At 34.8% G+C, this 15145-nt stretch overlaps 1 protein-coding gene across 2 annotated transcripts in view; it reads right to left on the bottom strand.

The window, feature by feature from the left end:
- Window positions 1–15145, bottom strand: part of kz (putative ATP-dependent RNA helicase kurz) — a 304771-nt gene that overhangs the window by 153961 nt on the left and 135665 nt on the right. For both annotated transcript variants that reach the window (XM_090413301.1, XM_090413300.1), the window contains exon 12: window positions 13380–13487. In XM_090413301.1, the coding sequence (XP_090269427.1) occupies window positions 13380–13487 (108 nt within the window). The remainder of the gene's footprint in view (window positions 1–13379; window positions 13488–15145) is intronic.

Below are 15145 nucleotides of genomic sequence, written 5' to 3' on the forward strand. Positions count from 1 at the left end.
TCTTTACATGTCAATGTGTTCTTCAACATTCAAATAATCCTCTGAGCTATTTTGCCAACTCTTGCAATATGTCCTCTGAATTTCACATCTGGAGATGTGAAATTTCAGGACATATTGTAAGGACCCCCAGATCCTTAGCATCATCAATTTCTTGTAATCTAGTACCATCAATATGATGCAAATGTGTAATCTTTTCATCCCAAAGTGCATTACCTTGCATTTTACAGCATCAAATTGACAACTATTGTCCTTTGCCCACACTGCCAATTTATTTAAATCATCTTGTAAGATCACTAAAAATACACGTAATAACCACAGTAATGACTATTTAATTCGTAAATATTTCATCCCAAGTATCTTGGGACATCATCAGTACAATAGTTTAAACAATACTAGGAATAACATACAGTTAGGGCACATGATTACAATGGAATCTCAATATGCATGCAATAACGTGTTATAGAAGTAAATTAAATATAACTGAAAAAAAAAAATTGAAAAAAATAAAATATATATATATATATATATATATATATATAAAGATTATTTTACACAATTTTGTATGACAATTTCCCATACTTTAGGAATAGGAAGAACATCATTGTGGTTTAAATTTGGTCTGTGTAGTAGGACTTCAGCACTTTCTTTATATAAATGTTCATATTTATATAAAGATCTGTGTAAAAGTTTCATTACTATGGTTATTATGTGTGTTTTTAGTGATGAATTCACCACAGGTTTCGTTATATAAAAAATCTTGTAAGATGTCTGTATCACCTTTATCAACTATTGCCCTCCCTAGTTTTTCATCATCAGCAAACAACTGAATGCCCCCCCCCCCCCTTCAAATCCTCTGCTACATCATTAATTAATATACAAAGAATAATGATCCTAGTACAGAACTCTGGAGCACTCCACTAGTCACCCTCATTTGCCTTGATTCTACTCCAACATTTCTAATGTCTATCTGCCACCAGTCTCATATCCATTCCATTTGCTCTAATTTATGTAGTACTTTTCCATACAGTATTCTGTCATGTGCCTCTGCAAAGTTCAGCAGTATCATGATGTAGCCATTTCCTCTACCCAATTCTGCTGTCACCTTATTATAAAACGTGAATAAATTACTTAGGCATGCTGTATCCTATAAAACAGGGGTTACCAACCTTATGCCTGCAGGTGCCTGTCAGCCATGCAGAATCCTCTATTATTCTATTGATTTTATTGCAGGAAATAAACTGGTGGGAGATCCATTGGTAGGAAATCAGTGCAGGAAGATCCTGCATAAAAAGTTGCCCGCTTTCAGTGTGTTAACAGCAGTTAGTCTTTCCTCTTCAAATTTTACTCTTCAGCTAAAAGTTAGTATCAGTGAGTTTGAGTGCATCTCTGTGAGCAGTTCTTGGGTATTAAACAGTTATTGTCCTCCACTAAAATGAATGTGGATAGTAAAAAAAAGGAAATATGTAATTATCAATCTGAATGGGAAGAAGCCTACTGCTTTGTTAATATAAAAGACAAATATGTGTTTGGTATGTGGCAATTCTATTGCAGTTATAAAGAAACATAATGTGGAGTAGCATTTCAAGACTAATCACTCATTTGACCACAACTATCCTGTTAATTCTGAACCTAGAAAGAAAAGAGTATGTAAACTAAAGTAAAAACTTACATCTCAACAGTTAGCTTTTATTAGACCAATAGTAAAGCATAAAAATACCACCATTGTTTCTTGTAAAATACTCACTTAATAGCAAAAAGGAAAAAACCATATTAGGATGGTGAATTGATAAAAGAGACATTTCTTGCAGGAGTAGATTCTTTATTTGAGAGCTTTAAATACAAACAAGAAATTATGACAGTGATATCAGACCTGCAGCTTTCAAATAAAACAATCACAAGGCAATTGAGCTCACTTTCCCTTGACATGCAAGTCCAACTGAAAAATTACTTAGGAAAACGTGAATACTTATCCCTGCAATTTGATAAGTCAACAAAAGCAGTTAGTGATCCTTTTTGGTTAATGGACTTGGGTTTCCTTATGGATATCATATAAAAATTAAATTCTCTAAACTTGGAACTCAAAGGAAAGGATAAACGCATTGGATGATTATAACTTTGGTCAGATCATTCAAAGAGAAGCTGACTTTGTGGTTATATTATTTGGAGTGGAAATCTCTCAATCAGTTCCCAAAATCTGAAGATAATGTTTGACAACAGAGAGTTTGTCCCAGAATCATTTGTTAAATCGCTTTAAGTGCTTTAGGAAGAATTTGACAAGAGGTTTCAACAGTTCAGCATCAGTGAGCCAATGTTATCATTTTTTTTAAAAAAACCCTTTTACAGATTTAAGAATGATTGAAATTGCTGAACTCATTACAAACTTTAAAAATGCAACAAAAGAAGTAGAACTGGAAATTTTAGATCTCAGGAATGATATCACATTAAAGTGTATATACAATATACAGTCATTTAAATCAAATGTGAACAAGTACCTCCTTTTTCAACCCACTACCCATACACAGTACTAATGTACTATAGGGTGATCAATCAACCTCTCATGTATGGACTCAACATAAAAAAAAAAAAAAAAAACGTCATATAAAAGTGATGAAAACTTTTGGAGATTGATGGATAGAGTAAGATTTCCTGTTTAAAAATGTCCATAGAAGATAACATCTTTTTTTTGGATCAACATACTTGTGCGAGTCATTTTTTTCAGCCATGAACATCATAAAATCTAAATACAGATCACAACAAAAGGATGAACATCTTGATGATTGTCTGCAAGCTGCAACATCATCTTATATTTCCAACTACAAAGGACTTGTCAATGATATGCAGCTCCAAGGATCCCATTAAAATCCATTTTTCTTCACAATTTATTTAATTTGTTTAAAACATATTTGTTCCTTTCCAATAAAAACAAAATTACAATGATCCTTTTGTTTATTTATCCACAACATAAATTTATCTTGATTGTCTGATTGCTTTAAGAAAGATGACTTGGTGGTGGTGGTGTGGGGGGAAATCCCAGTACTGTTTCCTCATCTTAAAAGTACTCCAGAGCTCAAAAAGGTTGGTAACCCCTGCTATAAAGTATCATATTCCTGTCCACCCAGTCCTGAATTTTACTTTTAACCAACTTTTCCAATTCTTTAAGCACAATCCAGAGATACTAATTGGTCTGTAATTTGCTACTTAGAACCACCTTTATGTAACGGAACTATCTTATTCTCTTTCCACTCCCTTAGAACCTTGCCAGAGATGAGACTTAGATTAAACAACTTCGTCAGAGGAACTGCCAGTTCACTTGAACATTCTTGTATTAATAGAATACGAGCTGACATACCGTCCAAACCCACTGTTATAAACCTGGAGTATCAATTACTATGATACTTTTCAGTATACTGAGTACTTTCAGTTCACCTACCTCAATTCTCATACCAGTCTCTGTCACATCAGTAACCGCAAAGTCATGACCAGGATGATACACCCTTGCAAACTAATCACTTAGTAACTGAACTATTTCTTCTGCTTCTGTCACTTTCCTACCATCAGCACTGAGTAATGTAATCTTTACATAATCAATCTTTCTCTTACTTGATACATAACAACAAAAAAAAAATCATTTGGATTTACTTTGGGCTGTTGTTAAACCTTGATAAGTGGGAATCCTAAAGAATTCCACATCTATCATCGTTTAACAGATAGAAAAATAAGATACAAAAATTTTATGTAGGAAAATGCTTGCTTATAAGTATGTGCTATATACATGTGATATAATATAAAATTATGTTAGCATAATGAAAAGAGATTGTCAGTTGTTAGAGGAAATAATAATTTTTTTGATTGTGCAAGGCCGTTAATACTGTATAAATTGAACAAAGATTTACTAAAATTTGAAATACTTGTCTGAGGAATGACTTACATAAAATATTATGAACAAAGGTTCAAAGGGCAAAGGCATGCCAACAGAAGGAGAAGTGGCCTCGGGCAGTTGCATGCTCATGGCAGAGCATAGTCAGAAGAAAATCAGAAACAAACGGTATGAAGCGAGACCCACGTGGGTGAAGTGCTATGCATTGGGTGGGTTACGAAGGTTGCAGCGATTACCGGTAGGGGAGATAGAAATAAAAGGGTTAGGAACCCCCCTCCCCCTCTCTCTCTCTCTCTCTCGTAAATTTTTTCTTCCCTTGGCTGGTGGTCGAAGGTTGTCTGGCAGACAGAAGGTTGCACGGATGAGCGGCTCTGTCCCGAAGTGTTCGGACTAGGAACAGCAGTAAGCCATGTTCAGAGTCTGGTGAGCGATAGCAGGAAATGCCATCCAAGTGCTGCCGATGTTATAAGCGTATGATGAAGGAGTACATCTCCGCTCGTGTATCTGCAGCCCTTGGAAACACTCAGAGTCTAGGTAACAGACATCGCCCAATGCCACAGTTATGACTGGAACAAGTCAGTCATGCCAGAATCGTGTGAAATCACAGAATGATTGGAGAATTCAAGGTACCTCATCGTCTAAGTGAACAAGAAGGAAGATCGACCGAAAGAAGACAGTCCAAATTGAAGGAACAAGTATGAAAAGCCTTAGTGTATGGTAACGTTAAAATTTCCTTTGTCTATGCTATGTATGTAACTTACTATAGTGTTAAGTTAAGTGAAATTAAGAGACATTAAGGATAGAGGACTTTGATTTATTTAGAGCAGGACTGTAGCATGTTAACAGTAGAAAGTACAGTGAGTTAGCTCATATACAGGTTAATTTAATGTGTATGCTTTAGAGAAAGCTGAGATGAATTAGTCTGAGTAATGAGATATATAATGAATGTTTAATGAAAAAATATTACTCTAGAATAACCATCTTTGTGAATGATTTATTAGGAATGCTGTTTTTGATACTCTTGTTTCATTAAGGATACATGCAATCTTATCTGATTAGTATTGGAATTTAGTATGAATGTTAATTGTATTGTAAATGTGTTAATGTGCTTAATAAACCTTTGCTATTTTTTAAACCTAAGTGTCTGAATTCTAGAATCCAATGCACTACTTGTAAAAGGTTCAAATCTGAGAGGGGAAGAATAGGTTACATTGTGGATCACAACTGCAAATCAATAGTCACTTGTGTACGTCTTGAAATCACTTCTTGGTTAAGATAACTTTACTTAATCTAACTGTTTTAGGTGGTGCAGCAAAAAAAATAAATATTCCTAGAGCTCTATGAGAAGATAGATTTCAAGAACTTTGCCACTTAAGTTTTGGCTCACTCCTGAGGCAATCCCTTTGTGTCTTGAAGGTACCACGTGACTCTTTAGTGAAGATCGGAAGTATAGAACACAAAATTGACAGTTTAAGAGATTGGGACACGACACTGCTTAGCTAATTTTTTCTCAAAATCTGATTTAGCCTTCCTTACTATACTAGTTACTCTTATTGCTTGTGCTTTATATTGCTCCTTTTTAATATCACCACTCATCCACTTAATCCACCACCTCATAATTTCCAGCAAGCTCTGTTGCAATTACAATGAAGCCGAAAGAAAGCTTTCTGCAGATTGTCACAAAATAGTAGTAAGAAGTATGCTGTATCAGCAATGGAGGACCATTTTGGATTATGCTGGTCTGCTAGTTTCTAATATGGCAATTTTAGTTGCAAACTAGAAAGCTGCAAATCTAGGTTAAGGCACCTAACAAGAAACCAACTTATTGTCAACTTCCAACAGACATTTATCTTCTGATCATTCTAGTTCCTGTGTAGTCATATAAGCGCTCTCATCAACATTTCAAATACCAAATTGAAATGAATAAATAGAAAAAGACCAAATACTACTAGTCAGTTGGGCAAGTAAACAGCATCTCCACTCTTCAATCAACAGGCTGTGGATAATCCCACTGGACATGGATGTCTATGAATGTTTTTAAGCGATAGATGATTTTTACTGCCAGTGCGAGACCACCAATATACTTAACACACATCTGAAGAGACTGAAAATTAAAACATCAAAAATAATTTCTACAGCAAGGTTCCCAGATAACCTAAGAATGTGCTTTTGTGAAAGGATAATGATCAGATGACAGTGCAGTCAGCCATACTGAATTAATAGTAATCCAACACTTTTTTTTTGATACAGAGAAATAAAACAAATATCACAATTAAACAGAAAGTTCTCCTATTCATAATTTTCTATGCAGCCTAACAAATTCACTTGAGAAGAAAAAGCAGCTAACAAAAACAAAATACATTTTGAGAAGAGCAATCCATATTAAGACAGAAGATGTCAGGGCCATGTTTTAAGACAAACACTCAGAAATCATAATGCAACAAAATCTGTATAGAATGCTAAAATTATATAATGTAAATATAAATACACATGTATACACACACACACAACTAGTTATAACACAACTAGTTTCGTCGGAATGCCGACTTCTTCAGATATACATACTATCACAAAAAACTGGAAAGTTAGCCAGATAGAAAATGAACTTCTCATATAGACAAGTTTGAACTGGTGTCCGCGTGGCAGGTATATAGCGTGAGGTGTTAACGAGCGGGAACTATCTCGAGAATGCCAAAACTGAATTACTGCATTGGGTAAGCTATAACTGAAATTATTGTTCATGCATACAATCTTTCGATTGTAAGATGCATCTTTCTAGTTCATCAGGGCATTTATGGATATTTGTAGTAAGATTCAAGTCTATCTGGTGCTGACTCTACTTCTAAATTAGAGTTGGCAGAGAAAATGATGACTAGAGAGGGTGCCTGCATGGGTTCTGTTGAAAGAGATATCACATTGATGCTCTTCGAGTCATAGTGAGATAGACTTATCGGTTTGTCCATAATACTGCTTCCAAAAACTACAGATGATTTTATATACTCTTGGGAACTGAAGTTGGTGATGTTTTGCTTTGGGCTGACTCAGGGAAAGAACAAAGTTTGGTAGGGTAGTGAAGTAAGTTCTAATATTAAATTTCTTCATAATTTTTGCCAATTTGGGCAATAGAGAACTTAAGTACGGTAAATGAATGTGTGCAATAGGATTCGAGTTATCTTCTTGCCGAGGTTGGAGATGTGGGTATAGACGTGAGAAATGCTTTGAGGTGAGTAGCCGTTGTTTAAGAAAATACTTTTGAGGTGCTTAAGTTCGATTTGAAGTACTTCTTCTTCTGAAATTAGAGATCTCACCCAATAAGCCAGAGTGGTGACAATTCCGAGTTTCTGTGGAGGGAAGCGATGAGAGGAGGCATGTAAGTATCTGTCTGTATAAGTTGTTTTTCGATAAATAGAAAATTTGGGACAATTAGGCATCCAAGTAATCTTTATATCTAAAAAGGAGAGGACACTGTTCATCTCAAGATCCGATGTGAATTTGATGTTTTGGTGGCGATTGTTCATATGATCTAGAAAGGTCTGCAAGTTCTATGGGCTATATTCCCAGATGAGGAAGATGTCATCTATGTATCGAAGCCACAGTTTTAGTTTTAGTGTAGCACTAGAAATTGCCTTTATCTTGGAGTCATCACCAAAAATGTTTGCTAACACTGGAGAAAAAGGGCTTCCCATAGCTAAGCCACTGGTTTGTTTAATGATTTTTCTTTCAAATAAGAAATAGCCGGAGTTTACAGAAAGCATTAATAAGGAGAATTTTTTTTTTTTTTTGGAGAGTTTGTTTTTTAGGAGATTGAGGACTTCTTCGGTAGGAACATTTGTAAAGAGAGAGAGAGAGACAATATCAAAACTGACCATTCTGTCAGACTCCTTGAGTAGTAAATTTTTTACCTTAGATATAAAATCTAATGATGGCTAACAATTTAGAAGATTTAGAACACATAAAATTTAGAAGAGAGTCAACACCAGATAGACAGGAATCTTACTACAAATATCCATAAATGCCTTGATGAACTAGAAAGATGCATCTTACAATCGAAAGAAATAGTTCTGGACCCCTCCAACATTAACAGTGATTTAAGTTATAGCTAACCTGATTCGCACAGTGCAGTAATTCAATTTTAGCATTCTTGAGATAGTTCCCACTCACAAACACCTCACGCTAGACCTGTCAAGCGGACGCCAGTTCAAACTTCACAGTTGTTACTAACTTGTTTATATGAGAAGTTCATTTTTTATCTTGCTAACTTTCCAGTTTTTTCGTGATAATATGTACACCTGAAGAAGTCGGCATTCCGACGAAACTAGGTTTGTTCTAATTAAAGTTTCTGTCTTATTCGGTGTTTCTAGTTAGTAAAATTCTAATATAAAAATGTCTACAATCCGAGTAAATACCCCTAATAATATATATATATATATATATAGAGAGAGAGAGAGAGAGAGAGAGAGGGAGAGATAGAGAGAGGGAAGAAGCAGGGGGGGGGGGGAGAAAGAGAGAGAATATCTGGTACTATGAACATAAGAAGCATGATTGGCAAAGAAATGGAGCTAGCTGAGGAATTGGATAAGTACCTTTCTCAGTAATAAATGCATAATGTTCTATTCAGGCAATAACAATCAGGGAAAAGAAGGAGTAGCTATAGTATTCAACACTAATTACGAGGTTAATCTTCTTGAATGGCAGGCAATATCAAGTAGAGTGATGTGGACAAATATCAGAATGGGGAACTGGACAATGAGACTTATTTGTGCCTATGGTCCCACAGAAGGTTCTACTATGATACAAGCGGAGGAATTTTTTCAGGCTTTAGAGAAAGCAACTCACACAATGAAAAAGGAAAAGTTGGTCCTTGTTGGAGATCTAAATAGCAGAGTAGGAAATGATTGTCAAGCATTTCCTTTTGGAGAAAAAAGCAAAACTAATAATAATGGCAAATACCTATTAGATTTATACTCAGGACATGGAGTAGTATTACTACCACAATGTTCCAACATGAAAATATGCACAAATTCACATGGAGAGAAGAGGCAAGGAATAAGAACAGTCTCATTGACCATGTTATTGTTGATAGAGATGTTTTTCCCCTGATGCAGGAGACCAGAGTGTACAGAGGATTTGAAATTGGAAGTGATCACTATTTAGTCTTGAGCAGGATAAAATTGAATTTCATATTCAAAAGAATAACATGTAAGAAAGTTTTAAAGCGAATAAAAGTTGAGCAGCTCTCAGATGTGAACTGTAGACTAAAATACACAAAGTTTATTGAAGAAAAAATGAAAGCGTTTGAGAACAGGAATCAAACATTAGAGATTCAGTGGCATAACTCTGAAGAAAACAATGATTGATTCTGCCAGAGAGGCATGTAGTGAGGTTGTGTGCAAGGATAAAAAAATCAGAACTCCCTGGTGGACACAGGAAGTTAAAGAGGCAGTGAAGGAAAAGAAGAAAGCATATCAAAAGTTCCTGTCAAATAAGTCAGCTTGTGCTCTTAGAGAATATAGAGACAAATGCAAGAATGCTAAACACTGTTTAAAACTAGCTAAACAAAAGTCATGGGAGGACTTTGGCAAGAATATAGAAAATAAATATCAAGAAGGTGGCAAAATATTCTGTAGGTTGTTGAAGAAGCTTAGGAATGGAGGAAAGAGTGCTGTAAAAGGAGTTAGAGATGATAAAGGTGACATGAAAACGGGAGAAAAAGATATCCTTGAAGTATATGGAGTAATTATTTTGAAAAACTGCTAAATGAAACAAGCAGTGATGACAGCACAGTGGTAAAAAAACACTGACCAGGCTGCAGTCAGGAATACATATCCATACTTGAAGTAGAAAAAGCCATCAAAAGCTTAAAATGTGGAAAGGCAGCAGGAGTAGATGATATTCAACCAGAAATGGTGAAGTATGGTGGTATAAAAGTCTTACAATGGCTACACTACATAGTTCAGAAAGCCTGGACAGAGGGACGAATTCCCGATGATTGGAGTAGAGCTCTCACAGTACCCATATATAAAAAGGGAAATAAAACTGAATGTGAGAATTACAGAGGTATTTCCCTACTGAGTGTTCCTGGCAAGATCTATGCAAGTATACTTGAGAAACGGTTGAGAAGAATTGTGGAAGAAAAGCTTGGTGAAGAACAAGCTGGATTCAGGCCAAATAGAGGCTGTCAGGATCAGATCTTCACTTTATGACAAATAGTCGAGAAAGCATGGGAATATAACAAAGATCTGTATTTAAGTTTTGTCGATTTGGAAAAGGCATATGACAAGGTGCCAAGAGAGAAGCTATTCAATACGTTGCAGTTATATGGTGTCAATGGGGCATTGTATCAAGCAATACTTAGTCTTTATTTGAGTTGTAAGTCAGCAGTTAGAATTGAAGGACGTACAGGAAGATGGTTTAATGTTAAATCTGGTGTGAGACAAGGATGTACATTATCCTCTCTGTTATTCATTATCTATATGGATCACATTATGAAGGAAAGTGGTATTAAACATGATATCAAAATTGGAGATATTAATGTCAGCTCTTTGCTTTATGCAGACGATGTTATACTTCTAAATAAATCCACTACAAGTCTGCAAGATTCTCTGACTAAATTGAATAACTGTTGTAATAGATATGGTATGAAGGTCAGCAATAAAAAGACAAAGACAATGAAAATAGGCAGAATCATTGAAAATGTCAACTGTGTTGTGAATGGAGAACCTGTGGAACAAGTAAAACATTTCAGCTACTTAGGCACAATTTTTACTGAAGATGGTAAATTAAATATAGAAATAGACAACAGAATCAGCAAAGCTGGTATGGTGGGAAGTCAATTGAATAAATTCACATGGAATAAGAGAGAAATTAGTCGGAACACTAAATTAGCTGTATACAAGACAGTGTTCAAACCAGTTTTAACTTATGGATCTGAGAGCTGGGTCAGAAGTAAAACACTTGACAAAAGACTAGAGACTGCAGATATGAGAGTCCTGAGAAAGATTAGAGGCATGAACAGATGGCTGCAATGGCAATATCATATTAAAAACGAGGATATTAGGAAAGAACTTTACATTGTCAGCATCCAGAAATGCGTTAGCAGAGCTAATCTCAGGTGGTATGGTCACTTAAACAGAATGGGCGAGGAAAGATTAGCAAAGCAAGTGTTCTCTGCCAGGTTGGCAGCAAAATGACCCAGAGGAAGACCAAGATATAGGTGGATTGATACGGTACAAAGTGCCTTAGACGATAGAAATATAAGATCTGATAATGTTGGAGTCTTGACAGGTAACAGACTGATTTGGAGGAAAATTGTAGATAGGATTTTAGTAATGATGTAAATTTTTCATGTAGTACTATCATATCCTGTACACCCCTTGAGGTTACATGGCAGGAATTTGATGATGATGATGATAATGATGATGTTAAATCAGAATTTTTTTTTTTTTTTGTCTTTAAATGACAATTTTGCAGATGTTTTAGAATGGGATGCTCTGGTATTTTAAGTTCCAACTGTAATCCAGCAACATGGTGATAATCAAGTATCCTTAATACTTTCCTAAGTAGGCTTTCATGTAAATTACCAGAAGTTTACAGCCTTTCTTGAGTTTTCCTACCCATAAAAGGATGTAAACATTGTAGTAGTTTAGTGTCATAGCAGAACTGAAGGTTATAAGATCCAGTATGTGAGATAAGTGAAGTTCTGATTCCTCAACTGAAAGCTTAGTATTTCCTGATTATCTACAACAGGTTTTTCACTAAACAGAAAGTGAATTATACTCAAGAAGAAACTGTATTCTTATTTTAATCCTTTACCCAAATGTGAAAAAAATGTTTGCACATTCGTCTTTACAACTAGGCCACACATATAGAGGCTCAGTATCTCATAAATGCATGGCAGAATACACATCTGAAAGAGGGTGTACTGTGCATGATGAGATATTTAGGGAATCTGATGTGAAATTAAGACCCTATATATATTTAAATAGCCCTGTTGTGAATATAATCATATACAAATATGTTTCCTCAAGCTTGGGTAAAGGATAAAAACAAGAATATGATTTCTCATCAAATATAATTCACTTTTTGACTAAGTGAAAAACTTACAGATCTGAGAGCCCTGCTTTAGAGACTACACATTAGTACTTTAGGACTTCAATAAACAAGGTGAAAGTCTCACACACTGGACAATATATATAATTTATTGTCAAAAGACTTTCAAAAAATCTGTGCCACCAAAGGATTTGAATCAAAAACCTATGTTTGCAGAGCAGCTATCCACCAACAGAAGAGATGCCAGCTAACCAGGCTTGCATCTTTTCTTTCCACTCCTTGAAGCACCTTCATATTGCAACTGGAAGAATGACAGGACACTGTACCCTTTGAGGTTTTTCCTGTACAAGCAAACTGGGCAGAGAACACATGCAATTTACAGATTAAAAAATACTATTAGTGAGAAAATAGATGGTGTTGTGAGCAGTAGATGGCATATAGCAGCAATGTGAAAATGAAGTTTAATATGTAAAGAAAGGCTTAGGTATTGTTCATAATTCTTAATAATGCTTAACATTATAACCAACACCAAGAGGGAAAAAATACATTTATTAAAGTCACTGATATTTCATTTCAATAAGCAAGGTGAAAGTCTCACACACACTGGACAATATATATCATCTACTGTCAAAAGACTTTCAAAAAATCTGTGCCACCAAAGGATTTGAACCAAAAACCTGTGGTTGCAGCATCTACCCAGCATCATCAGAGCACAATGGTAACTGTGACAAGCATACACCATTAAACTAAGTAATTGTAGAAACAATTTAAATTGTAACTGACACCTAATGTCCTTACATGGCACCCTCTATGAATATTGGATAACTACAAAATTAATTTAGAGAAATCCAGCTTAGGTCTTAAAATGATAGTCTCCCAGATCTTTGATAAATGAATGCAACCATACTTGATTATCACATAACATGCAAATGGATCATTATTTCTTAGTCACATATTATGTGAATGGAAAGTGATGATCAAACATAACTGGTGATCAAACAGTTTCAAATAATCCTTTAGAAATAAAAAAATGGCCTTTCTTTTTTCTACAATTGCAGTTCTATCAATGAAATGTTTTGGAATTTACTATACTCATATATACATCCACTGAGTTTTACATTTTTCAATGTGTCTCTTCAATGTTTCAAAAATGTTAAGAAGTAGTTGCTGGAGGTAAAAACTAGCAAAATCCCAATATTCCTTCTGCTGGCAAGAGCAAACTACCAATAAGGAAGAATATATAGTTAAGAAAACATCTTAATAAGGACATGTAGAATCAAGATATTTGTTTCTAACTTCTCTAATAATAATAATAAATCCATCCAATGAGATATATATATATTTAGTATAAATTATAACACTGGTAAGAATATAAATAGAATAAATACACTATAAACAAAACTTTGCATGAAAGATGTGAAGTAATATTTGTAACTAAACTGAATTGACATACCAAGCCTGTGTCAACCACATATTTAATATTTGGTATAGTTAGTGAAGTCTCTGCAACATTTGTTGCTATAATACATAATCTGGTGCCATCTGGTGGAGGCTGAAAAACCTAAAGGAATAAAATACACTTCTTGATATAAGCAACAAATAAAAATTAAAAGCACTTTCAATTGTAATTTCCCCTTTTGCATGAATAAATAAAATCATTAAAAAGTGTACCTCATTACATATGTCTTCATTACGACTACAAGTATACTAAACTAATATATAGACTCCACATAAAAAACGGATTACTATTTACTGCAACTGTATAAAATGGGTTTTTCTGGAGCATTTATTACTTGACTACTTCTTTATTATTTCACAAAATATAATAACAGATTAAGTATAGAATAAATATAAAATTAATCACCATTTGTACCCACTACTGATATTTCAGCCAGATATTCAGTATCATCAGAACAGAAACTATCTGCTTCAATTAACAATAAAATAGATATTGAATCAGGTTACATTGTTACACGCCATTACTGCATGATCAAATATGCTGATGTTTGAGTTCTTAATGATGCTAAAGATAAGGGGTAAGAAAAGTTAAGCATTTTGTAAGACATCATATCTTTCCCAATTATGCATAACATAATTGGGAAAGATACATATGATTATTTCTAGTTAACTATTGTCTATAAATATGAGAAAAATTCAGCAACTTAAGTCAGCAGTTAAAATTAATGGAGGTAAAGAAAGATGATCTAATGTAAAATGAAGTGTAAGACAGGGATGCACTCCATCTTCACTGTTGAAAGTCTTTTTACCTTGGGTATAAATATGTTAAAGATACCAAGTAATTTTAAACCTGGTTTTACTCCATTTCCCAAGTAAGCAAACAGACTAAAAGTCAAGTTTGCGCCTGCAATTGATGCAAGTCTAACTGATCCCACAGGTAGTGCAGGACCAGGGCAACTCGTGGCAAAGGTGGAACAAGCTCCGATCACTAATCTTAATATTTACCCTTAATGCCAAAACACATCTCCAAGAAGGGGATGTATGTTGTTTTGTATTAAAGGCAAGGGGCCACTACCCAGACCGGTTTCGACCTTTATTGAGGTCTCGTCAGTGGGAGCTAGGCTAGAATTAGAAATACCAAGATTTAGTAGTACAGAGCTTGTAAGTATTTCGCCAAAACAAGTTACCATAAGGTGTTTTAACCTTATTAAATAAAAATCTCTGGAGGAGATATAAATGTAGAAAGTATTTTTACCTTGGGTATAAATATGTTAAAGATACCAAGTAATTTTAAACCTGGTTTTACTCCATTTCCCAAGTAAGCAAACAGACTAAAAGTCAAGTTTGCGCCTGCAATTGATGCAGTGGCCCCTTGCCTTTAATACAAAACAACATACATCCCCTTCTTGGAGATGTGTTTTGGCATTAAGGGTAAATATTAAGATTAGTAATCGGAGCTTGTTCCACCTTTGCCACGAGTTGCCCTGGTCCTGCACTACCTGTGGGATCAGTTAGACTTGCATCAATTGCAGGCGCAAACTTGACTTTTAGTCTGTTTGCTTACTTGGGAAATGGAGTAAAACCAGGTTTAAAATTACTTGGTATCTTTAACATATTTATACCCAAGGTAAAAATACTTTCTACATTTATATCTCCTCCAGAGATTTTTATTTAATAAGGTTAAAACACCTTATGGTAACTTGTTTTGGCGAAATACTTACAAGCTCTGTACTACTAAATCTTGGTATTTCTAATTCTAGC

Source organism: Typopeltis vanoorti, chromosome 24 (genome assembly GCF_054136105.1).
Source record: "Typopeltis vanoorti isolate ZY-2024b chromosome 24, IOZ_Tvanoo_1.0, whole genome shotgun sequence".
In the NCBI taxonomy this organism is placed as follows: Eukaryota; Metazoa; Arthropoda; class Arachnida; order Uropygi; family Thelyphonidae; genus Typopeltis; species Typopeltis vanoorti.